The 26,201-nt window shown below is 44.7% G+C and overlaps 2 protein-coding genes across 5 annotated transcripts; one reads left to right on the forward strand and one right to left on the reverse strand.

The window, feature by feature from the left end:
• Positions 1-4,788: 4,788 nt before the first annotated feature.
• Positions 4,789-20,646, forward strand: arhgef15b (Rho guanine nucleotide exchange factor 15b). The gene is made up of 16 exons (XM_046328409.1): positions 4,789-5,248; positions 11,082-11,230; positions 11,933-12,074; positions 12,195-12,249; positions 12,856-12,917; positions 13,182-13,459; positions 13,987-14,147; positions 15,856-16,008; positions 16,214-16,343; positions 16,488-16,562; positions 18,050-18,142; positions 18,294-18,448; positions 18,662-18,829; positions 19,208-19,293; positions 19,467-19,571; positions 19,911-20,646. The coding sequence occupies exons 1-16, from the start codon at positions 4,789-4,791 to the stop codon at positions 20,075-20,077; spliced, it is 2,439 nt and encodes an 812-aa protein (XP_046184365.1). The 3' UTR covers positions 20,078-20,646.
• Positions 20,606-25,519, reverse strand: LOC124014228. Of its 4 annotated transcripts, none has more exons than XM_046329028.1 (6): positions 25,087-25,519; positions 24,826-24,964; positions 23,632-23,791; positions 23,301-23,389; positions 22,147-22,464; positions 20,606-21,969 (listed from the first exon to the last, which is right to left on the reverse strand). In XM_046329028.1, the coding sequence occupies exons 3-6, from the start codon at positions 23,717-23,719 to the stop codon at positions 21,451-21,453; spliced, it is 1,014 nt and encodes a 337-aa protein (XP_046184984.1). In that variant the 5' UTR covers positions 23,720-23,791; positions 24,826-24,964; positions 25,087-25,519; the 3' UTR covers positions 20,606-21,450. The 4 variants fall into 4 exon arrangements, with proteins under 4 accessions (XP_046184984.1, XP_046184983.1, XP_046184981.1 ...); XM_046329027.1 differs by having other exon boundaries at positions 25,082-25,519; XM_046329025.1 differs by lacking the exons at positions 24,826-24,964; positions 25,087-25,519 and adding an exon at positions 24,050-24,300 and having other exon boundaries at positions 23,668-23,791.
• Positions 25,520-26,201: the final 682 nt, after the last annotated feature.

A 26,201-nucleotide genomic window follows, 5' to 3' on the forward strand; every position in this document is an offset into this window, starting at 1 on the left:
GACATGAGGCAGACACTGTCACTAGGAACTCCCTCTTGAGCACCTGTCAATTTGTGCACCTGTATGGAAGGAAATGAATTACACAGTAAATAATCTGCGTCTATGTAATTATGAATTATGGCAATAAGAGACCTATAGTCATAAAAAAAGAAAGAGAAGATCAATATTATAAAAAGTAGGGCTATTTAAAAGGATTTAGGCTATTTAGTAATTCCTGACAATGCTTCTCAAGCACTTCTATTATAATATCTCTCCACCAGTGTGTCAGTCGGTGTGTTGTTTTGAACGGGCGTTTACTCTATTGAAAGCGAGCGAGTTGTGTTCAGTTTGTGTTGTGTGAGATGAGAGGGAGACAGAGGAAGGAGAGGGTGGAGAAATCTCGGGGGGGGGGGGCACAACCCCACACCGGCAGGCCCACGCACGCGAACGCAAGCAGGAAACAAAGAACTGGCAATGATGAAATCGCTCCCGAACCGCATACTAGGATCTACAGCGAAACAATAAAGAATACTCAGAGAACACTATCGTTCGTTGTGTTATTATTATCGTGTATGTTTAGACTACATTGTATTTGATGGATTTGATGCATAACCTGACTAGTGTAGCCGCGACTGATTAAATATACTTGTTTTTTTTTAACATCGGACGAGGACGATTTATAATCATTGACAGGGGTTTTGTCAAGGCAACAATTTGACATGAACTGGATTGTCGTTGGATGATTGTTTACGGACGTGGATGCGAATCTACTGGTGAGTAGCATGCACTTGATTCACTGTCTGGCTGCCTACGATTTTGACAGTAGTTTGACAAAATCAATTGACATATCAAATGTTGTAGTTACATTTGTGGATCTTCAGTTCAGATTGCAAGATTTTATTGTATACATGGTCCAACACAGTATATATATGTTTTTCTTTTACAGTTTTTCATTACTTAACAATTTTCATAAACTTAAAGGTCTGAAACATTAATATGAATATTTTTTGGGGGTGTAAAAATGCAACTACGAGGCAGTGTTTGTGTGTGTGTGTTTCCTGTCAAAACACACCTTTTTCCGCTCTTCCCGACAAACAGACATAGAGAGACGATATTGTTTATAATGGCTATTGTCAGTTCTTCCCTAGACGCTGTGTCCAGTGCTCTAGATTTCCCTTCCTAAAGCCCCCGTCCTGTGACACTTAAGAGCAGATGGCCAAATAGACACACACACACACACACACACACACACACACACACACACACACACACACACACACACACACACACACACACACACACACACACACACACACACACACACACACACACACACACACACACACACACATGCCTGTAGTTAATGGATGAAGGTCCACTAAAGCACTTAGGATCGTCAGCTGGACTGCCAAACTGGATGGATAACACAATGAAAATCAATCTTAAAAAACTGAGTGGGTCGGTGCACACTGGGGCTCTCCAGGATTGATCGAGAGATACAACGGCTGAACGTTTTGACAGAGTGAAAGACTGGCCTAGTGACCTAGACATGATAGCATGTAGCCTGTCTGCCTGCCTGCCTGCCTGAAACACAGAAGAACGCTGCTATTGACTGAAACAGGTCAGAAAGCAAGGGTGGACAATAGTTATCCATACTGATGGTTGGTCATAGACAGGCAGAGGGGGTTGTACACTTAAGGGGACATAATGCATACTGCATTGTCTATGAGTTATTTGTGTACGTTCACAACCAACAAGCAGCCACCCCTACTTACATTGTTAATCAAAACCTGAGGCTAAAACTGGAACCAGAATTGACCCACACTGACGCATCAAGCTGAAAGTAGTTAACAAAGTCTAAGTTGGTGTTATGTGGTGAAAGAGTCTGGGTTTTTTCAGTCAAGTGTGAAAGTGTGAAAGTGTGAAAGTGTGCCATAGTCAATCGTTCATGCAGAAATGTGCATACAGGTGTGCCATTGGAGTCTGTACAGATGTATAATCTCACTTCTGCTGTTACAGGGAGCGACGCAATAACCTCCCTATAGAGAAGTCTTGCCGTATAGGGGGGGATGAGTATTGGTACGGTGACCCACCTAATCTCTCTTTTGGTTTAATACGGCAAGAGCTGTATTGGCTATCGACCTGCCGTTTTAGTGTCAATTTTTTGAATGACCTTGCGATGAAATGAATAGTTTTGTTCATTGACATCAACTTTTTCCCCCTTTTTTATAGAAGGACGGGAACTAGAAAAGGAGGTCCACTTCCCTCGGCTGTTTTGTATGAATGGAGTGAATGCAACGAATGAAGGGTATTGAATGTCATGTTCCGAGCTCGTACAGAGTATCAGATGGGATGCCAGATCATCTGATCAGAATGTCTGCGCTGCACACACCCTTAGCAAGCATTCACATTGTGCACATATGACTTACATTCTTACAGCGTTACATTTGATCATGTCTCGCCGAGATAAAAGGGCTCTTACTGTAACTTACCACGTGCTGGTAAAGATCGCTTCAGAGTGCATTGACTGCATGGAACTGTAGCTCAGTGTGTTAGCTTTTTATTGGCCAAAGCGCATGACTCCCAATTCACATACCGCTCCAACAGATCCACAGGTGATACAATCTCTATTGCACTCCACACCCGCCCTTTCCCACTTGTTCAAAAGGAACACCTATGTGAGAATGCTTTTCATTGGCGACAGCTCAGCGTTCAACACCACAGTGCCCTCCAAGCTCATCACTTAGCCAAGGACCCTGGGAATGAACACCTCTCGCTGCAGATCCTGTACTTACTGATGGGACGCCCCCAGGGGGCGAAGGTAGTTAACAACACATCTGCCACGCTGACCCTCAACACGGGTGGCCCCTCAGGGGTGCGTACTTCGTTCCCTCATGTACTCCCTGTTCACCCAGTACTGCGTGGGCGCGCACAACTCCAACATCAACAAGTTTGCCAACGACACAACGGTGGTAGGCCTGATCACGACGACAATGAAACAGCCTATGGGCAAGAGACCTGGCAGTGTGGCGCCAGGACAACAACCTCTCCCTGTCAGCAAGACAAAATGAGCTTATCGTGGACTACAGGAAATTTTGGGCCGAGCACGCCCCCATTCACATCGACAGGGCTGTAGTGGAGCGGGTCAAGAGTTTCAAGTTCCTCGGTGTCCCCATCATTAAGGATCTATCATGGTCCAAACACACCAACACAGTCATGAAGAGGGCACGACAACGCCTTTTCTCCCTCAGGAGGCTGAAAAGATTTGGTATGGACCCTCGGATCCTCAAAAGGTTCTACAGCTGCACCATCGAGAACATCTTGACTGGCTGCATCACCGCTTGGTACGGCAACTGCCTGGCATCCGACCACAAGGCACTACAGAGGGTAGTGCATACGGCCCAGGACATCACTGGGGCTGAGCTCCCTGCCACCCAGGACCTCTATACTAGGCGGAATCAAAGACTCCAGCCACCTAAGTCATAGACTGTTCTCCCTGCTACCGCACAGCAAGCGGTACCGATGCACCAAGTCTGGAACCAACACAACCCTGAACAGTTTCTACTCCCAAGGCATAAGACTACAAAATAGTTAAGCAAATTGCTACCTGGACTATTTAACTATCTGCATTGACCCTTTTTGCACAAACTTTTTTGAACTATCACATATGCTGTTTTTTTTTGATTACGATATGTGACTTTATTCCTAGTTATACAGTATGTACATATCTACCTCCATTGCCTTGTACCCCTGCACATCGACTCAGTACAGGTACCCCGTGTATATAGCCAAGTTATCGTTACTCATTGCGTATTTATTATTCCGTGTTTTACTTTTCAAATATTTCTCTCTTTTCTTTCTCTCTGTATTGTTGGGAAGGGCCCGTAAGTAAGTCAACATTTCATTGTTAGTCTACACCTGTTGTTTACAAAGCATGTGATGAATGCATTTTGATTTGACCACATGAGCCATTCCAAAACGGTACAGTAATTTCCCTGTTTCCAATCGTTTTCCTTATCTCCCTCCCCATTCCCCTCCAAATATAATTCTCTCTCTGCCTCTCTCTCTCTGTCTCTCTCTCTCTCTCTCTCTCTCCGTTACTTTGCTGTCGTTCATTAACAAACTTGAAATGTCTGAATGGTCTCTGGCATAAAGCATTAAGGAGATTTGCTCTGTTGTTGTTGAGCTTCCTGTTGTGAAACGCATTACGTAACCTGTTTTCCCCGAGATGGAAACCGTATATTTATTATTCTAGGTGGCATGCTTGCAATACGTTCAAAATTACGCCATGCCTGGGGGACATGGCACTCACTGAATTGACTGGATTCATGGTTCCTCATCTGTGGTTAGCTGTATGTGTGTCTCCTCCTTCCAGTCCAAAGTTCCAGTCCTCTCTCTCACCAGGACAAAGTTACCTTTCCTGTCTCAGGGATCTTTAATGCAGCGACATAGCTAAGAGAACTCTATTCAATTATTTGGATGTGATTGCTAATGGATGCGCTGTGTTTTATGATGTGTGTGAAGTTTTATTACTGTCATATTAAATACTTATAATGGTTGTATTACCGCATATTAGACCTGAGAACATAAAACAGTATAATGACAATAGTAGTGTGACACTAGTCTCTGTCAGACTGTCCTCATTCAGACTTGCTGTATTCAGTCTCTCTCTCTCTCCCTCTCTCTCTCCCTTTGTCCTCTCCAGGTGAAAATGTCACACCCAAACTGACCTTTGACCTGAAAGCCTGACCTCCTGACAGGTCAGAGCTCAGATTGGAATACTCCCGGAAATACAGACCACCCTCCAATATGTCCCTCCCGGAACCTTCCATACACCCCGCGTCCCCCTTACCCTCCAGACCGGAGGCCAAACCCCGGCCCCCAATCTCTAGGAAACCCCCTCCCTCCAACGGATCCCCCTCCACCCCCTCCCAACTCGGGGAGAGGGGCAGCACAGGCAGCAATTCCAGAGGTAAAGTCAAGAGCATAGTGAGCAAGTTCAGTCACCCAGAGACTACACCTACCACCAGAGGATATGCTACACCAACTGCCAATGGCACCACCGTCAAACCTCCTCTCCGGACCCGAGGGCCCAGGAGGGCCCCCACGGTCAAGCCCAAACCGTCCCGTGCCTCCATCCAGCAGTCTGCGAGTCCAGACCAGGCCCCTCCACTGCCCATGAAGAGGAGCCGGATCCTGCGGCAGCAGAGCGACCAGGCCAAGAGGGACACCCCTGGAGGAGAGGAGGGCATCCCAGCCAGTCGATCAGGTAGAGTTTGTTTTTAATGCAATCAGATAGTGGCCGTGTCTGAAATATCTGTACTTGCGTTCTAAATAGTAGGCATTTTAGGTATGCAAAAAATATGTTTTATAGTATATGACATTTTTTTAAATGTAGTATACTTTAAATGCCAGGATGTCATACTCATTTCTGCTTTTTATCTAGTAGAATTCACTGCACAATATTGAGGAAGAGAGTCGTCATGACAACAGCTGATAATCAGCTGAGAGGAGCTCTGTACCAAATGAAGGAATGGAGGGAATCAACACAACTGTGTATTAGATGACACATTCTCAGTAGGATGAGACTAGCAGGCTGATATTTGTTGCTTACTGTATTAGTTTTTACCAAACAGGACATTCTAAATAGTATGTAGTACGACTAGTACACAGTATGTAGTTTTAGTAAGTTGTAGGCAAAACAGATTTTGGACCCAGCCAGTCAGTATATCGATTGATCAATTCATGAATCAGTATTAATATCCTCTCGAAAAAACTATGTTATGATAGGGACTGATCATTTGTTATGATTAGCAATGTAGCCTACCTATCTACTAAGGCAAGCAATGCAGACAGGGCAACAAAATACACAGGTTAGCTTTCCCACGGATGCCCGTTAATCAAGTGTTGCCAACGGTAACACATGACCTAATCATCAGGAAGCGCTAACAGTCGTCCCAACCCAACAAGCTAGCCCTAGGGTGGCAAGTTAAGAAAAAAATCTGTCCGGTATCTGAGTGTTACAAACATTGACACGTTTCTTTGCCAGTTTGATACCATTATGCAGCATGCCACATGCGAGTGCAGTATGTTCCTTTGAGCGCGGAATCTGTGCTCAGGTGTGTTGCCTCATTCCTGAGGCCTAGAGGGTGACACGTTTCCCCTTTACCCAGAGACAAAACGACTACCCTAAACAGCCGGAAACCGGTTTTGTCAGTGCACCTGTATAGGTAAACCGGTTTTCCTTGAATGGTATTTTATCTCCATTTATTTTATTTTATATTTATTGAACTAGGAAAGTCAGTTAAGAACACATTATTATTTACAATGACGGCCTACCAAGAGGCAAAAGGCCTCCTGCGGGGTCGGGGGCTGGGATTAAAAATCAAATAAAAACATAGGACAAAACACACATCACGACAAGAGAGACACCACAATACTACATAAAGAGAGACCTAAGATGAAAACATAGCATGGCAGCAACACATGACAACACAGCATGGTAGCAACACAACATGGTAGCAGCACAAAACATGGTACAAGCATTAATGGCCACAGACAACAGCACAAAGGGCCATAAGGTAGAGACAATAATGCACCACGCGAAGCGGCCACAACTGTCAGTAAGCGTGTCCATTATTGAGTCTTTGAATGAAGAGATGGAGATAAAACGGTCCAGTTTGAGTGTTTTTTGCAGCTCGTCCCAGTCGCTAGCTGCAGCAAACTAAAAAGAGCCGCGACCCAGGGATGTATGTGTGCTTTGGGGACCTTTAACAAAATGTGATTGGCAGAATGAGGGCTGCAGTAGGTATCTCAGATAGGGGGGAGTGAGGCCTAAGAAGGTTTTATAAATAAGCATCATCCAGTGCGTCTTCAAAGCAAATTTGATTTGTCACATACACGTGCTTAGCAGATGTTATTGCGGGTATAGCGAAATGCTTGTGTTTCTTGCTCCAATAGTGCAGTAATATCTAACAATTTCACAACAATACACACACATTTAAAGTAAAGGAATGGAGAATATATAAATATTGGGTGAGCAATGTCAGAGCGACATAGACTTAGTTACAGTTGAATAGGATAGAATACAGTAGATACATATCAGTCTCTCTGTCCCAGAGTTGATGCACCTGTACTGGCCACACTTTCTGGATGATAGCGGGGTGAACAGGCAGTGGCTCGGGTGGTTGTTGTCCTCAATTATCTTTTTGGCCTTCCTGTGACATTGGGTTCTGTATCTGTTCTGGAGGGCAGGTAGTTTGCCCCAGGCAATACGTTGGGCAGACTGCACCACCCTCTGGAGAGCCCTGCGGTTATGGGCGGTGCAGTTGCCGTACCAGACGGTGATACAGCGAGACAGGATGCTCTCAATTTTGCATCTGTAAAAGTTGAGGGTTTTAGGTGCCAAACCAAATTTCTTCACCCTGATTTTCCCTACCTACGCCACCTGGGGGGCGGCCCGTCAGGATGTACAGGACCAAGTTGCACAGTGAAGGGTTTAGACCCAAGAACACAAGCTTAATGATGAGCTTGGAGGGTACTATGGTGTTGAATGCTGAGCTATTGTCAATGAACAGCATTCTTACATAGGTATTCCTCTTGTCCAGATGCTATGGGGCAGTGCGATGGCGATTGCATTGTCTGTGGATATATTGGGGCGGAAAGCAAATTGAAGTGGGTCTAGGGTGTCAGATAAGGTAGAGGTGATATGATCCTTGACTAGTGTCTCAAAGCACTTCATAATGACAGAAGTGAGTGCTACGGGGTGATAGTCATTTAGTTCAGTTACCTTTGTTTTCTTGGGTCCAGGAACAATGGTGGACATCTTGAAGCATGTGGGGACAGTAGACTGGGATAGGGAGGGATTGAATATGTCCGTAAACACTCCAGCCATCTGGTCTTCTCTGAGTATGCGGCTAGGGATGCCGAAGCCTGAGAGCTAGAAGCACGGCAATCTTCTCTGTCCGCGCCATTTTCAAAATTGCGACGGGTGTAGTGTACAGAGATGACCAGTTTTGTACAGTACTATAGAGTGCAGTTGTGTCCTATAAGAAGCATTGTTGGCAAATATTTTTTGTTGTTGTTGTTTAAAAAAATGTTTTTACCCCCTTATCTCCCCAATTTCGTGGTAGTTACTATCTTGTCTCACCGCTACAACTCCCGTACAGGCTCGGGAGAGACGAAGGTCGAAAGCCATGCGTCCTCCGAAACACAACCCAACCAAGCCGAACTGCTTCTTAAACTAGCGCGCATCCAACTCAGAAGCCAGCCACACCAATGTGTCGGAGGAAACACCGTGCACCTGGCGACCTGGTTAGCGTGCACTGCGCCCGGCCCGCCACAGGAGTCGCTAGTGCGTGATGAGACAAGGATATCCCTACCGGCCAAACCCTCCCTAACCCGGACGACGCTAGGCCAATTGTGCATCGTCCCATGGACCTCCCGGTCGCAGCCGGCTGCGACAGAGCCTGGGCGCGTACCCAGAGTCTCTGGTGGCACAGCCCACTGCAACACACGGGAAGCCTCATTGGTGGCAAATCTGATGGCCTAATGGTAAAGAACATCTAGCCGCTCGAGAGCACCCTTGCCTGCCGATCTATAAATTACGTCTCCGTAATCTAGCATGGGTAGGATGGTCATCTGAATCAGGGTTAGTTTGGCAGCTGGGGTGAAAGAGGAGCGATTACGATAGATGAAACCAAGTCTAGATTTAACCTTAGCCCGCAGCTGCCGGGGCGGCAGGGTAGCCTAGTGGTTAGCGCATTGGTCTAGTAATCGGAAGGTTGCAAGTTCAAACCTGTCATTCTGCCCCTGAACAGGCAGTTAACCCACCGTTCCTAGGCCGTCAATGAAAATAAGAATTTGTTCTTAACTGACTTGCCTAGTTAAATAAAGGTTAAACAAACAAATACTCCCAAGTACTTGTATGAGGTGAATACCTCATGCTCTAAACCCTCAGAGGTAGTAATCACACATTCTTCTTACCAAACCACATGACCTTTGTTTTGGAGGCGTTCAGAACAACGTTCAAGGCAGAGAAAGTTTGTTGGACACTATGAATGCTTTGTTGTAGAGCGTTTAACATTAAATCTGGGGAGGGGCTAGCTGAGTATCATCCATTTATATGCAGATGATAGGGGCCTCCCGAGTGGCGCATTGGTCTAGCTGTGCCACTAGAGATCCTGGTTCGAGTCCAGGCTCTGTCGTAGCCGGCCGCAACTGGTAGACCCACGGGATGGCTCCCAATTGGCCCACCGTCGTCCAGGTTAAGGGAGGGTTTGGCCGGCACATATGTCGCTGTCCCATCGCACTCTAGTGACTCCTGTGGAGTGCCGGGCACATATACGCTGATATGGTCGCCAGGTGTACGGTGTTTCTTCCGACACAAAGGTGGGGATGGCTTCTGGGTTAAGCGGGCATTGTGTCAAGAAGCAGTTCAGCTTGGTTGGGTCCTATTTTGGAGGATGCATGGCTCTCGACCTTCGCCTCTCCCAAGTCCATTTGGGAGTTGCAGCGATGAGACAAGACTGTAACTACCGATTGGATACCACAAAATTGGGGAGGAATTTTTTAAACAATAAAACAACAACAAATATAAATGGATGAGAGAGCTTCCTACTGCTCGAGCTATGTTGTTGATGTAAATTGAGAAGAATGTGGGACCTACGATCGAGCCTTGGGGTACTCCCTTGGTGACAGGCAGTGGCTGAGATAGCAGATGTTCTGACTTTATACCCTGCACTCTTTGAGGGAGGTAGTTAGTAAACCAGGCCAAAGACCCCTCAGAGACATCAATACTACTTGCCTGAACGAGAGCCAGTCAGCCTGAGTATGTGTGTGCCGAGTGATTTACCAAATGGAATTCTTGAGGTGGAGTAACTCTGCCAGATCACGATTGATGAGCGTTTTATGGCATGCTCATCAGACAGCTTCTACCTCATCAATGATACTAACCTGGTTAAGTAAAGGAAAAAATAAATAAACATATCCCACGTGGGTGTCTGTCCGTCCGTTCGTGTGGTTGTGCGTGCATGTATGTGTGTGAGTGAATGGCAAAGAGAGGAAGAGGCTGAGTAGAAATCTAGAAGAGTGGTAGAGAAAGAAAGAGGGGGAGAGCTGACTGAGGGAAAGCGAGAGGGTTCCTGTCCAAAACGGCAAGAAAAATAAGGAACAGGAACTAGTAGCATTTCTCACTGCAGAAAAGAACAAACAAATATCAAAATATATGTAGTATTAAACACTCATCAGGCTAAACAACTTAAGAATTCTTCCCCAAGTTTGTGACAAAGCAAAAAACAAATCATGAAAGTAGGAGCAACAATTGAAAGCATTATAAAAATAGGAAGGTTGCATGTTAATTTGCCTAAACAGTGAAGTTTCTCTCTCTCTCTCATACACACACACACACGATTTGACTGATGTGCATTCCATTTCCATAAATATTTTATGGCATGCTCATCAGACAGCTTTTACCTTGTCAAGTCTTTACTGTCAAGGCACTGGAGACTCTATTTGCATTGCACTTGTGCTGACTGGCCAGTCCAGTTTGTGTTTAATGCCTAAGGCTTAATGCTGACCTTTCCTAAAACTGAGTTCAGTCAGGACACACACACACACACACACACACACACACACACACACACACACACACACACACACACACACACACACACACACACACACACACACACACACACACACACACACACACACACACACACACACACACACACACACACACACACACACACACACACACACACACACACACACACATGCAGTGAAAGTGATATGTCCTGTTACCACAGGACCAGACTAGACAGGAAGCTACCACAATGATCAGTGAACTCCATCTGCCAAGGTTCAAGGGTCAATACAGGCCTGGAATGGAGTAAGTAAGCCCACAGTCTTGGAGTTCTTGGTAACATAAAAGCCAAACAAAACAGAACAAAAAACGTGTCTTTCTGATGCTTTATTAATTTCCTGTTACTGCAAACATATAAGAAAAAATGGGGCAGTGGATGTTAAAGGGGGTGGGTTATGTTAGTGACATGTTATGGCCTCCCAAACCATCTAACTCTGTGTCCCTCCCTCTCCCCCAGCACCTGACGGAAAAGAGGTAGAGCTTCAGCTGATTGGAGGAGTGGAAGTTGAGCCGGAGCACGGTTCAGGCACGCCCCTTAGCCCATGCTGCGATCAGGACTGCAGTTGTGTGTGCCACCTCCACCGGCCCGGCATGAAGCTGATATGGGTTCCCATCAACAAGGAAGAAGAGGAGGAGGAGGAGGAGGAGGAGGAGGAGGAGGAGATTGTTCTGGAGGAGGAGAGAGGAAGGGAGGGGGATTGCGAGGCAGGGGATGAGGAGGAGGAGGAGGAGGGGGGGGAGAGCGGTTTGTTGAGTGAGGAACGGGCGGGGCAGAGATTCAAGAAGGCAAAGTTTAACCAGGTTCTGGATGTGATGATAGCTAAAGGGAACCGTAGAAGGTCAGACCCAGGATCCCAGGTCATTCTGGCATCCTTGGCCTTAAAACGCTCCCAGTCACCCCCCATCCCTCCTAAAAGAACCCAATCTCCCCCAAGCCATTTGAATGCCTTCATAGAGGAGGAGGACTCTATATATGAAGCTACTCTACTAATGGTGGAGCCAACACCCAGAAAGATCTGTCAAGAACTGGACATTAAGAAACTGGTCCGTTGGTCAAAACTGTCCTCCAGCAACTCGGAGGAAAACACTTCGATCCAGTCCGATTCGGACCCATCCCAAACCCAGACTACCGAGGACGCCCCTCCGGCCATCCCACCTCGGGTACCCCTTGCCCAGGACAAGTCCAAAACACCTGGCCACAACCTAACGCCCGTTCACAGGGGGGGGGTATCGCCTTACCTCAGCCCACCGCGGAGGAGTGGCGCTCCCTGCACCCCTCATCCCCCAACCATTCCTCAAGCCCCATAGTACCCCACCGGGTGGCCCCTCCACCCCCCACCAGCCCCCTGCTGCCCCACAGAGTCCCCCCACCTCAGCCCCCCCAAAACGGGCAGGGACGACAGGAGACTCAGTAACATCTCCGGCCATTCCATCAACCAAGCCATAAAAGGTTGGTATAAAAAGTAAACATGCAATAAACCTGTTTTCTAGCATCTTTTCCCGTGAGAGGTCAGATGTATACAATGTAAAAGGAAGGGTATATTGTTCATTCTTTTGTGTTTCCCTCTAGAACAAGAGGAGGATGGACGCACTGAAGGAGAAAAGGAGGACACAGAGGAAGACTGGTAAGTTCTTGTCTCTCTTCTGTTGACGTCCATCTTTCCTCTTCTACTCTCATCTCATATGTCTTTGTTTTGGCCCTGTTGAAAATCTTACTTCCTCCCTTCCTGTAAGTTACCACAGATCAGTGTGGGTTGGATCAATGAAGGTGATAGGGTATCACTTATCCAATCACATATCAGTGATTACATTCACGGAAGGAAAGGAAGAAGGATGCATTTAGCCATGTTGTATCTATGATCATATATTCTCCGTTCATGCTTTTTTTTAGATGCTCTATTGATATCTGTAAATCAACCAATTAAATCAAGCCACAGCCGGACATGATTACAGACACCTGTGTGTCTTTTCAAACTATATAAACGGGTGACCCGCAGAGTTTGTCATTATACGTTGATGAGAAACGTTATTCAGTCATTGCATCTGACCTCCTAGAGTGTGCGGCTCTCCTTTTCTTTTCCACGTGCTTTACTCCGATAGCCAGCACCTCGCCTAAAAAGGTGTGCGTTTCTTTCGCCTCCAAAGAGTTAGAACCGGGCCTATGTTTCACTAATTAACACTTTCCCAGCTTAGTCAGTTACCTAACATCCTGCCCTTCTTTCCTGTCCCAGTATGCCTGTAGCCCCACCCAGGAGAGGATCCTATATTGACTGGGAGTCCAGACTGCAGGATGGTAAGGTTACCAGGAGAGGATCCTATATTGACTGGGAGTCCAGACTGCAGGATGATAAGGTTACCTGACACAAGCATAACACACACAAAATATCACACTGCTGAATCAGGTGACAAATGACATGCAAATGTAAAAGAAACAGAAAATGCTTGGTATGTCATCATTGTTTGAGGGTCACCAATAGATTAATACCCCACATATTAATACCTAATCTATTTGTATTAAGAGATTGTTTGCCCTTTGAACCCTCTGTGACCTCCTTAGAGCCTCTGTACCAGACGTACCGCGCCACTGTCATCACCAAGGAGATCCGGCGCCAGACGGTGTGCCGCAACATCAGCAAGACTAGTGCCGACTACCACATGGACTGGACTGCCCGCCGTGGTGGCGTGGGCATGGGGTCGGGTGGCGTGGGGGCGGTGGGCAGTGGTACTATTCCATTGCCCACCCCGGGCCAGAGCACCCTGTGGCAGGACATACCAGGAGTACGGGACAGTGGGGTGCTGGAGACTCTCAGCCCTGAACAGTGCAAGTACCAGGAGGTGAGGAAGAGGGGAAAGAGAAGGGGGTAGGGAGAAGCAATTCAGCAATAAAAGAGAAAGGAAGAGTTGAATGGACGTTGTCATGTATTAAGATGGAATCCCCCAGTGAGTGAAGAGCAAGTGTCCAGGTTTTCGAAGATTCCGTTTTTTTATACAATCATCAGTAGGAAAAACTCAAATTTGATGGTGATATTCAATTACGGTTTGAATCTCATATATACTGTACTCGATACCATCTACTGCATCTTGCCTATGCCGTTCTGTACCATCACTCATTCATATATCTTCATGTACATATTCTTATTCCAACGCTCTAACCACTAGCCTACCCTGCCGCCCCATATAAGGTAGTAGTTGTGGAATTGTTAGGTTAGATTACTCGTTGGTCATTACTGCATTGTCGGAACTAGAAGCACAAGCATTTCGCTACACTCGCATTAATATCTGCTAACCATGTGTATGTGACAAATAAAATTAGATTTGATTTGAAATGTATGAATTCACCGTACCATTCTCTCTTCCCTCAGAGTATGTTTGAGGTGTTGACATCGGAAGCGTCGTACCTGCGTTCCCTAAGAGTTCTCACAGAACACTTCCTGGATTCCCGGGATCTGGACGAAGCGCTGATCATCCGGGACAGGAAGACCCTCTTCTCCAATGTCCTGCGAGTCCGGGAGGTCAGCGAGAGGTAAGAGGGAGAGAGAGGAGTAAAGGGATTCTCAGCTAACAGTTGGGAGTCAGAGGAAGGAAGGAAATAAGGAATAGCATCTGACACAGATTGATAGATTTACACCGATCGATCAGGACAATTTATACCGTTAGATCATGACAAATCAAAGTTTACTGGTTTATCATACACAGTTTAGCAGATGTTATAGCCGGTGCCGCACTAATCTCCTAACAGTGCAGTAGAATGTCAAACAAGTACACAAATAATCAGAAACAAGAAATCAATAATGTCAGAATGAATCCAATGATCGAGTTGATCCCATTAGATCAGGAAAATGTATCATGTTAGATCAGAACAATCCTGGTTGTAGGAAAGCTATAATGTGTGCAGAGTGGAGACCCAGCACAACAGTGACCGCCACAGCCACAGGCCACTGCTTTATCCTTGCCGTGACATGAAACAAGGAGGCTGTGTTTTGCCCCACGTTTACACCTGTAGAGTGTAACGCCCCCTTTTTGGTCTTTTGCATAGTAGCAAAGTGGTTCCTATGCAGTCCATGCACAATGTTCATACTGAATACAAGCAGTCTGGTGTTCAGTAGGAACCATGGGCGTTGCCAGCCCTGGTTGTTGCTTTTGTATAAATCTATTCCTATGTAGCTTAGTTGGTGTCAAAGAGAAGGAAGGGGGAATCAAATGTTTGTGTGTTCCATTTTGTTGTATGATCTTGCATGACCTTGAAAGACAAATTGCCATTCTAATCACATTAAACATTTGTATCTATGGAGACATTTTGTGAATATATTACTCAACCTCCTTTATTCTGACTTTCACTGCGTCAATTTTATTGATTGAAAACTACATTTGGCAATTGCAGCCACTCACTAACAGGTGGCCCTTATCTTTAGATGACATTTTTACATCCCTTTGGCAAATATACATTTTAGAAGACCAGCCTACAAATAAATGGCTGCTATGCCTACAACACGTGCATATTCTGGTGACATGATGATCGATGCTTGGCTGCCGTTTGACAAATACAAAATAATCTCGCTCTTTTATCCATAATAACCTCCTCGTCTAGGCTATACCAGCACTGCATCTGCAAGCTTTTGGCTAAGACACACGTGCCAATACCAGCATGGGCACATTAGCTATATAACGCAACATTTTCATTTTTACGTGCGGTAAGTCATCACGCAACAAGTGAATTTGATGGAAATGCATCTCTGGTGGCATATAGTTTTTATGCGGATTTCAGAATATTCACATGAAAATCTGTCGCCAATTGGATGGAAACTGTGCTCGAGTTATTTCCTGATAGTTGCTGGTTAAAAATGCAATCTACACAAGACCTTCTAATCGGCAAGTTTGCATGGGCATGAGTTTCGGCTTTCCATAGTGATATCACCACATGGTAAATTGGTTAATAGACCAATAACAACATAGTTCCAAACCTCTCTGCCAGTAACAGCTAGTTTTTAGTTTTCCCCTCACCACTAAGACAACTCCCTAGCAAAATTCTTTGTTGATGAATAGTTTTTGGCTAAAAAGCTCATTTTGCCAATTGTAATGGAAATCCAATACAGTAAGGTGCATAGTTGTTACCCAGGAATGATGTAATATTGATATGAAAAGAAATGGCTGCATTGGACCTCTTTAATAAACCCCTCATCAATAGAATAAACCATAACCTTTGCCCTTTCAACCCCCCCCCCCCCCATTAGGTTTCTGAAGGACCTGGAGGACCGTATGGACGAAGGTCTGGTGTTCTCCGACATCTGTGACATCATCCACTACCACGCACAGCACAACTTCCCGGCCTACATCGACTACGTCCGCAACCAGATCTACCAGGAGAAGACCTACACATCCCTCATGTAAGTATGGGTCTATTACTAGATCTCAGAGGTAGGGTTGCAAAATCCTGGTCATTTCCCCCAAATTCCCAGATTTTCCAGAAATCCAGATCGGAAAATTCCCGGATTTTCTGATTTTGGGAATGTTGACGGAGGCATCTTGGTCTGATCATTTAACCAGCAAACTAGAAAAAGATGGGACACTGAATAATGTGTGTCCCCACAGGAAAACCAATGTGGCGTTTGCCACGGTCATCACCCGTCTGCAGGAGTCTCCTCAGTGCCAGCGGCTGCCATTCATGTCCTTCCTGCTGCTGCCCTTCCAACGAATCACACGCATTAAGATGCTCATCGAGGTATCATGTGAAGTGGACTACAAAGTGTTTTCTATCACAATGAAATGCATGAAACCACATGACTATTAGATTTGTTTGCCTTGAATCCAGATCATCATTTGTTTGTATTGTGTAACATGGCTTATTGTTGCTTTTGTTCATCAGAACATCCTGAAAAGAACAAAGGAGGGGACTACAGAGGAACAGACCGCCTCCAAGGCCCTGGACTCTGTTTCCAAGGTAACACACCTCTCCTGTTTCCATCCAGCCGTCTGCCTGCCCACAGACATTCCGATTGTTCCATTCTAAAGCACTGTTCCACACCGTTCTGGAATATGGAGCAACGGCGTCAGTCCCCTGGTCTATTGTGTGGGATAGAGGATATCCTATTGCGAGAGGACAGAGAGAGTGACTCAGTGTGTCACTGAAGACAATGACAATCTGACAAAGTGTAGAGATAAGAGATGAGGACTCCCAGCTAGCATATTTGGTTTCTTGGAAGTTGTGTGAACGTACAATTTTGGTTTCCCATTGGTTCTGGGAACAAAGTCATACATTTCCTGACTGGTAAAACAGAATGTTTTTTAAACGTTCTGAGAACGGATGTGAACATTTTGACTGTTCTGGGAATGTACATTTTTAGTTTGCAGGGAGGTTCTGAGAACATTTTACGGTTCCCTGAAAGTTTTCCTGGAAGGTTTTAATACCGTTCTGAGAATAAGACTTTTAATAACATTGCTTGCTTAGTTTGGGTTAACTGTTTTGAAATCCAAGCACAGATAGGACACATGCAAATTAATTTGCTTTGGAATTAATCATGCTAACACGTTTATTTTTTGCTTTACTCTGGCACGGCGTCAGTGAGATTCAAACCTATGATCTTCTGTCCACAATCCATGGAATTGGTACGCTGTGCCACCAGGATGGAGGAAGCATGCCTTTTTTTTATTCATAGAAAGCTGTTCATTTAAGTCTATTCAAACAAACCCCATTTAAAAGGGAACAAGCACTCATTAACACAGTTAACAAGATCAAGGATAGAGAGAGTTTTGTTGATGCTGAGAACAGAATGTACATGTTTTTAAATAACATTCTTAGAATGTTCTTTGAACGATGCTAATATTTTCTTATAGTTTTTATGGAAAATGTTCCTAATGTTCTGAGAACATGACGTTAAATAGAACCATGAGGAAAACGTTATGCAAAGTACTGAAATTCCCACAGAATAACTCTCAGAATTTTCTGAGGACATTACTTTATTTAGAACCATGAGACTTGTGGAAAACATTATGCTGAAGTACTGAAATTCACACCTATGAAACATATGGTTCTCAGAACGTTATGTGCTAGCTGGGTATCCTGCACCATTCCCAGAACATGGTGTGAATGTTGTTTGCAAAATAACCATGCTCTTACCAAGCTCCAAGAAACATATGGTTCAAGGGGACATTACAGTATGTGTTACCTGGGCTGGCGGTTGCTGCTGTGGTAGCTAGTGTTATTCAAGAAGGGAGGGATCCCCTTGAAAAAGAGAAGAACTTGATACGCTTGTGATAGCGAGGAATGGGGATTTTCATGAAATTAGAGAAGGGCTATGAGGATTATTTATCTTGTATGTTTGAGAGAAAAAGTGAAGGGGCAGCCAAGGTGTCTATGATCTACTGTTTTCATTCAGTCTCTTGTTCTTTGTCTCATACAATTTATCTTTTTCTTTCACTTTTCCTCAGATCATAGAGGAGTGCAACACCCAAGTGGGGAAGATGAAACAGGTGGAGGAGTTGATCCACCTCTCCAAGACGCTGGAGTTTGACAAGCTCAAGGTAATCAATTAATCATTCAGTCAGTCAGTTATTCAGTTATTACACGACCCAAATACAATATGAGCCTATCCCTTTCTAATTGATTCTTATACATTTCTCCTTCCCTCTCCCTATGTTCCTCTCCCTTTAATCTTCCCCGCCTCTCTATCAGGCCATCCCCATCATCTCCCAAACCCGTTTCCTGGAGAAGCGTGGGGAGGTACAGGAGATGGCTAAAGGGGGCAACATCTTCAACCTGCGTCCCAAGTTCACCCCTGTCTACCTCTTCCTCTTCAACGACCTGCTCATCATCGCCACCAAGAAGGGGTGAGTCCACCTTATGGTGTTCCTAAGGCTTTGTGAAGCCTTCACAAAACCTTCATAAGGCCTTTATTAATGCTTTACAAGTAATGTATACCACGTCAGGCTAGAATATAGAGGGTGGCTCTACATTCACATGTTCTACACTCATACAGTCTATGACTCATCTTACTGTCCCAGCCCATCAATGTGATTGGTTCCTCCTCTTATCTCCATTAGTTCGGAGCGTTTCGTGGTGATGGACCACGCCCACCGTTCCCTGGTCCAGGTTCAGCCAATAAGAGAGGACCAGGCCCTGGGCCCTAGCTATGAACACTGTTTCTGTCTGACTCTACTGGAGAACCACCAGGGACGCATGATGGAGAGGCTGATGAAGGCCTCCTCACAGTGAGTAGAAAACTGTGTGATATGGAGCACATGGGGATGTGTGATATGGAGCACATGGGGATGTGTGATATGGAGCACATGGGGATGTGTGAAACTTACTCCTCAGCTTGAAGTGTCCCCACTTGCACCACCGAATAGTTCACTTTTCGGTGACGCCTACTGGTAAAACGCTTCGGGGGGGGTGGTCACGTGTGCTAACAAAGCAGAGGTACTAGGTTCGAGCCTAAGTGTGAGCCGAATCAGGAGGAAGTGGTACTCGCTAAACGAGCAGCGTGACATCCTTTACAAATACACAAGTTTATTCGCACTCTATGGTCTGTTTCACAAGTCAGTTCTCTCTTTCTCCTTTTTGCTCGTCTTTCTACCTGACCTGCACAGGTCTGACCTGCACAGGTGGATAGCAGCGTTCCCTAACCCTGGTAACCATGATGGAGATCAGGAGGAAGTCATCTATGATGACTGGGGTGAGTGACTGGGTTAGCTAGCCGCAGTTAGGAAGCCATTAATGACTGAGCTAGTTTGCAAATTCAACCATCCACACACCCATTTAGTCTCTGTTTGCCTTATTGTAAGTACATGGAAACACTTTGTGGTTTGTATTTGTGTGGTTTCTTGATATTTACTGTTGTGTCCTCAGACTGTCCTCAGGTGCAGTGTGTGGAGCAGTACATTGCTCAGCAGGCTGATGAGCTCACCCTGGAACCCACAGAGATCATCAACGTGGTGCGCAAGACCAACGAGGGTAAGACCTGGCAGGACACTAATGACCTCTCATGTGGTTAGTTAGGAAACTGGGTAGCACTTTATTTTACAAATCCAGAAATTATCCGGTCATTACTACTGACACAGTAATAACCAATCCAATTAACCCACTTCTTTTCCCCAACTCTCTGTTATCCCGAAAATTCTAATTCAACCCTTTAACCTACCTTATCCTCTATACTGTAGCAGTTTGATTTGTGAATGTTATTTTGCATGATTTATATGTAAACATCCTAACTCCCCCCTGCACTCACCCATCCCTCTTCTTCTCCTTCATTCTCCACCTCCTTCCCCTCCCTCGCTCCCTCCATCTCTCCAGGTTTGTACGAGGGGATCCGTCTCTCCGACGGACAGAAGGGTTGGTTCCCCGTGGAGAATGTTTTAGAGATCACCAACGAGCATGTGCGGCGACGGAACCTTCGGGAGCGCTACCGGGTCTTTCAGGCCGCCAGCATTGTCACCAACAAGGTCAAGACCCTTCCATAGTGTTGACGGAACGTCAAGGGAACATTCCAGAATAGTAAAGACCATGCCTTGAGGTCAGCTTAATGGTGACAGAACATCAGGAGAACGTCATTCGAACGTTGACAAAATGTTACAGAACATTTAACTGGATAGGGGAGAGTGAACCAGTGCCTGCTCTGCATGCTCCCCTGAATAACTCTTAACTGTAGATATGGGATTTCTGAGAAGCGCTATCTCACTGTGGGTTTTGACTAGAGGCGGCTTGACATTTGCATAAAGTAGAGCAGAGACCGTTTTTTTCTCTACCTGCCCACTATTAGGGTTCTCGCCGTTCACCTTCCCACAGTTCCCCACACATTTCTGTGCCCTCGTTGAAAATGAATGGGGCAGAACTTGCGGAATTCATTGTTTGTGAAAACCCTACGTTATCATATCATGCAATTAGCATGTTTTCATTTTGTACAGATTACTCATTTGTTGGAAGTTATGGGGGAATGTTTTTGTTTTTTTAGGGAACTTTAAAGAACCAGGAAATGAAAAATATGGTAGGAGGATGATGTACTAATTTATTACAGGCAAACAAAAATGGACTCCTCTCTTTAATGTTGAGTATGTATTTGAGTGAGAGTGTATAGTATGAGTGAGAGTGTATGTTTGTGTGTGTGCGAACCTGCACCTAACCCCACACACTGCCAGAGGAAAGCTCCAGTTGAAAAGTTCCCCTGCATCAATGTCAGTCAGGTATACCATACCAGTTTACACGTATCAGGTGGTATATCAAGTATAGATCAAACTCTGAAGTGCCTTCCAATGGATTGTACTCGAAGCACAAGTCCTACAGCTGCGTTATCGTCGTCACTACAGGGTTGAATACATTTGACTGCCATTTCTGGACACAAAAAAAGTCATAGCCAAGTCGCAAACATAATGTCAAGACCACAAAACCTGGTTGTTTGTGATGTACAGTAGTAATATTGGTAACATGGAGCTCTAGTGAAGCCATACTGTTATGATATCAACAGGTCTCTATTACCTCTTTATACAACGGGTAGGTCTAATACTGAATGCTTATTGGTTAAAACCACATTCCATTCCGTTTGTTTGAGTGAGTGGGTTTACTCTGGTTTAAGACCAGTGTTCTTATTAAAACTCGATCATGTTTTTCAATGGAAGTGTTTTTTTCAACAGATCAAACAAGATTGACTTTAGTCTGAAATATTAATATAATATTTGAACTATTTGGCAAGTAACAAAATACAAAAAGGCACAAAGGAAAATGAAGTGGTTAATTAGACTGTGTGGTGCACACTTGTAAAAAGGTCTTCAATTACAGTTTTGTTTTCTCTAATTGAACCTGAGATTAACTGTCATATGTTGTGCACATCTGTGGGCAATTAACTGAAATGAGGACAACATGGGGTTGTGAGGTCACCCAGTATTAACAGGGCATCCACAGCCATCCCCTCAGACTCTGTGACAGTCCCATTTCTCAGAGCCACCGCATCACAAATACTGGTCATTGGAGGCAAAGCTTCTGGGGATAGGCAGCTTTCATCGTCTTCTAATGGCAGTGCATCACCATCACACTCTTCGGGTGAGAAGTACTGGAGATGTAGATTCTCAGGGCTTCTGTTAGAGGGCCTGTCCAGGGTCTGAGTCTGGTTCCAGGGCCCTTCAACATCCATCAGACTGACCGACTCCTCATCCATAGTGAGCAATGCGTTCGCTGCCTCCAGCTCCACAACAGACCTCAGTCTGGGCTGGTTCTGATGTTGGTGCTCCAAGATGTCTAACACAAAGAGCCCCATCTCTTCAGCTGGAGATGGTTTGGTGGTGGGAATGGACTGACCCACTGATGGCTGGCTAAGGGTTGAGGTGTGATCAATTGGCGATGTCCCTTCAGGACAAGCCACCTGTTAGTAAGATTATATATTATTAGGAATTTCTTTTGTATCTTTACAGACTCACAAAATGTTGCCCATAAACACAGATCTATGATCTGATTACTACCCCAGTCCTTCAGGAGGGAAACCTAACACTGACCTTAGATAAGCTACTAGAGGTACATTTCAACCTACTTCCTTATTTACCTGGGTGGAGATGACGGCAGTGGTGACCTCTGGATGGGCAGGCTTTTGGTGATGGAGCTTCAGTAGGTTGGTTATAGCCTGATCCTCCTCCAGGCTTAGCTGGATCACAGCCTGACTCCGTCCCCTCTCTCTGGGCCTGGGTGCAAGGGGCCTCAGCCTGGGGGTGATGGGCAGATGGGGAGGGTCCCTCCACCAGGTGTGGCCACCCAGGTCTCTGGTAGGGTGGGCTTGTGTTCTGAAGGGGTCAGGTCTGACGGGGGGTGCGGGGCAAAAGGACATGATGGGGCGAGGGGTGTTGAGTTGGAAGCACTCAAAAACCTGCCGTGGAGGGTAAGAAGGGAGGAGTATGGTTCATTTGCAGTTACTGCTTTTATGTGCAAAATACACAAGCGGTCTGTTGTATATCCAGTGCATAATGTAAATAGTGGAGTCCTATGTAGCTCAGTTGGTAGCGCCAGGGTTACAGGTTCGATTCCCACTGGGGACCAGTACAAAAAAAGTCTAAATGTATGCACTCACTACTGTAAGTCTGGATAAGAGCGTATGCTAAATTACTCAAATGTAAAATGAGAAACTGCTTCATTTCAAGTTTCATTAGTGACAAGTTCTGCTCATAACTACCTTCAACGAATGTAAGCGTTTCTACACCACCAGCAGCAGTGAAAACAGAGGATCTTCCTACGGTTCTAACCCCATCTCACTTCCACACCAAAACAAACCAAATGACCTCTCTACACTGTGTTCTAACGTCCCGATTTATTTCCACCCCCACTCACCCTGTCTGACTAGATGGAGGCAATCTAATTCCACTCCCCCAGTCTGTCTGATCCCCCTTTAATCTCTGGACAACCCCCTCAACAGGATCCCAGTCGCCTCCCAAGGCCATAGAGACAGCCCACTCCCACCCCATCATGACCCCTAGTATTCTCCACTAATCTCTAGTAAGCTGGATAACCCCACTGAAAGGGGGCATTTAATAGGTTGTGCTTTATGATTTTAATCAATACACGGGGGATGGTTTTGGGGGTGTACTCTCTCTTTCCTTCTCTTTCTGTTGGCATCTAGCACATTACAGTTATCTGCAATTAAGGCATTGCAAAAGGGCAGATGACTGCATAATTGATGAGATGGATTATGACCAATGATGCTCTCACCTGCAACTCGGTCACGATGTTCGGTACCCGTTGTCCCCGGCGCATGGTGGGGTCCGTGTAGAAGAACTCTGAGGGAGTCATAACTGGTACTGATGGGGGGAAATTGTCCAATAAACAAATATTGGCCTTGATTCATTTGGGAGGCGGGTCTTAAAAATCGGGTTTCGGGGGTCAAAAGTGTTGATGAACATTAAACAAACGATGAGAGTTTAAAAAACATACAGCCCTACTATTACCAAGTCAACCACAAAAGTAAATGTGTAATTTGAAACCTGGCTAATATGTACCAAATCCCAAAAGGTAGCAGAGGGTCCAAGAGCTACATAGGCACCTGAGAGGGGTGGTGGTCCACCTGTCCTGTCCTCACCTGGCTGTTGGTGGGGTCTCCAGGGGTACTGGGCCGATCCCATGGCTGCCATGTACAGGGGCAGGAAGGAGGGATGGTGAAGGGTCCTGTTGGAGAATGGAGGAAGGACCACCTGCCTTGGGCTCTATTGTTAGAGGAAAGACAACACAGATATTGGAATAAGGCAAAGGTATTGGCTGCTGATGATCTAATTTCAAGTATAATTGTCAAACTGTTGTCAAACACCAGTCTAGACGATGGTCATGTTTTTGTGTCGTCTCCATTTACTCAGTTCATGCGTATTATTGTAGGCTACCACCTCGCAATTAAATTGTAGTGTGTTGTTCCAAATCTACTAAACTGTTACTTCTGTATCAGTAGGCTATAATTCTGGAAAACTCACATTGAACTTTGCAGAACCTCCATGTCTGTCGCTCATATCGCTGCAACAACTTTTCTATTTCACTACAACAAATATAATCTGAAAGGACCAGCAACGATCAATGCACAAAGAAAATAAGCGACTAAAACTGTTTTGGAAGCTTCAACTATTTCTAATGAATTAGCAACAAGCTCTTAAGGTACGAAAACATGTTCGCACAAGTTTTGTTGTGGCTTGAACCACAGGCGTCATAGACAATTGATGCGCATTGACATTTGGTAAATGAGCATGGCGCTACCTGCTGGCCATATTAGGGATCAATGATTCGTCTCTGACTGAATAATATATGTATTGGCTACATAATATATAATAATAATCTGAATCCATTAAACCTACGTTCAATGACGTATACGTACTATCGAGATGCATTGTTGATCAGTGAAATTGCATATTGCAACTGTTTTAAATCCGTGGTCAATTATGTTCTTAGGATAGGCGAGTATAAAAATTTACATTTACATTTACATTTAAGTCATTTAGCAGACGCTCTTATCCAGAGCGACTTACAAAAACAAGGCACCCATGCTGTCTGACTTTCCATAATGGGAAGAACACTGTGAAGATGTTGATCAAAGATATGCAGCTTTATTAAATAAATGGCATCTGGATTTTACTTCAGGTAAAGCTCATTCATTTAAATAGTTTTATAAAATATTGCTAACTGCTATAATAGTGATTCAATTTGTCTTCAATTCTATTGCAGGGCAGTGATTGGTTACCAATTGATTCATTCTCACCCCTCTTTAGTTTCCTTCTGTCAGTGTGACAGGAGAAGTTGGAGGCTCTGGGCACAACATGGCCAGGCAGAGGGAGGATACTGAACATGTAGCCACATTGACTCATACTGCTTAGTGATGGGATGAACACCATCCGCATCTAGAGGAGGGAAAGGATTCAATGCGTACGGTCAAGTCTGATTTTAAACAATTTTAGGTCAAAGGTTTACACTTAAAATGTATTGAAACAAAACCACGTCAATAAATGCATCATTACCTTACCAATAGCTTCGAATCGAGGTTCAATATCAGAAAATGCCAAGAGCGCAGACACCACAAGACATCAATCCCGACATTCAACCTGAACAGTTCCCGAAAGACGAAGTAAAGGTAATACCAATCAGGCTTCCATTGTTTTAAAAACGTTATTATAAAACGTATCATAGGCTAGAAGAAGTCGTAACCACTGTAAACCCACAAACACTGCAAGCAGTATAAAGGAAAAGGGACATGCTGTACTACTCGTCTAGTTACATTGACTGTAGAGTACGACCCAAGCACTTCTATGTTTCCGTTCCACTCTCTGGATGATTCCGACTGTATCTCTTCCTTGTTGGGCAGGATATCAACCCTGACAACATTGATCTTTAACCTATTTCGATGTTAATGAAGCAAATAATACATATAACGATTGTGTTGATCCAGATTCAAATTTCCTGAAATTGACCAGAAATAAGTGTCACTTGTGATTACTGCAATGTTAAGTAATTTAACAACCTGTATAGCAGTACATAATCCCAAGACACGTTTATTTTCGACCTTGCGTTTGAACGTTCGCAGGCTTCCTAAAAAAAACATGATCACCTTGGTCATTACCTGTCTTTTCTTAGTCATGAATGTTCCATTGTTGCTCTTTCAGAAAGATGGTTGACTGAAGAGACAACCACGCTTTATGATATGTCTCATTATAATGCTGTTTGTTCACCACTGTAGAACCTCAACATCCGATAACATTGATGTTGAATCTCTTTTCATAAAAATGACCTGTTCATTTTTTGGTGGTAAAGAAGTGCTCATTGAATGCATCTATCGGCCACCCGATTCTAACATTGGTAGTTTCATTGATATCCTTGCATCAACCTTGGATTTGATTAATAATTAAGATAAAATGTGTTTTCTATTGGGTGATTACAACATACATTTATTTAAAAGTGATAACCACTCACTGCCGTCAGACTTTTTGAATAATTTATACTCTAGCGATCTGTATTACCTCATCTATAAACCCACGCGAGTGACCAGTTAGTTCACCTGCCGCCCTTTTTGATAATATTTTGAATAATGTGGTTAATACAGGTATATTTTACATTGACATTTCTGATTACTTTCCAATTTTC

This window comes from Oncorhynchus gorbuscha, linkage group LG25 (genome assembly GCF_021184085.1).
Source record: "Oncorhynchus gorbuscha isolate QuinsamMale2020 ecotype Even-year linkage group LG25, OgorEven_v1.0, whole genome shotgun sequence".
In the NCBI taxonomy this organism is placed as follows: Eukaryota; Metazoa; Chordata; class Actinopteri; order Salmoniformes; family Salmonidae; genus Oncorhynchus; species Oncorhynchus gorbuscha.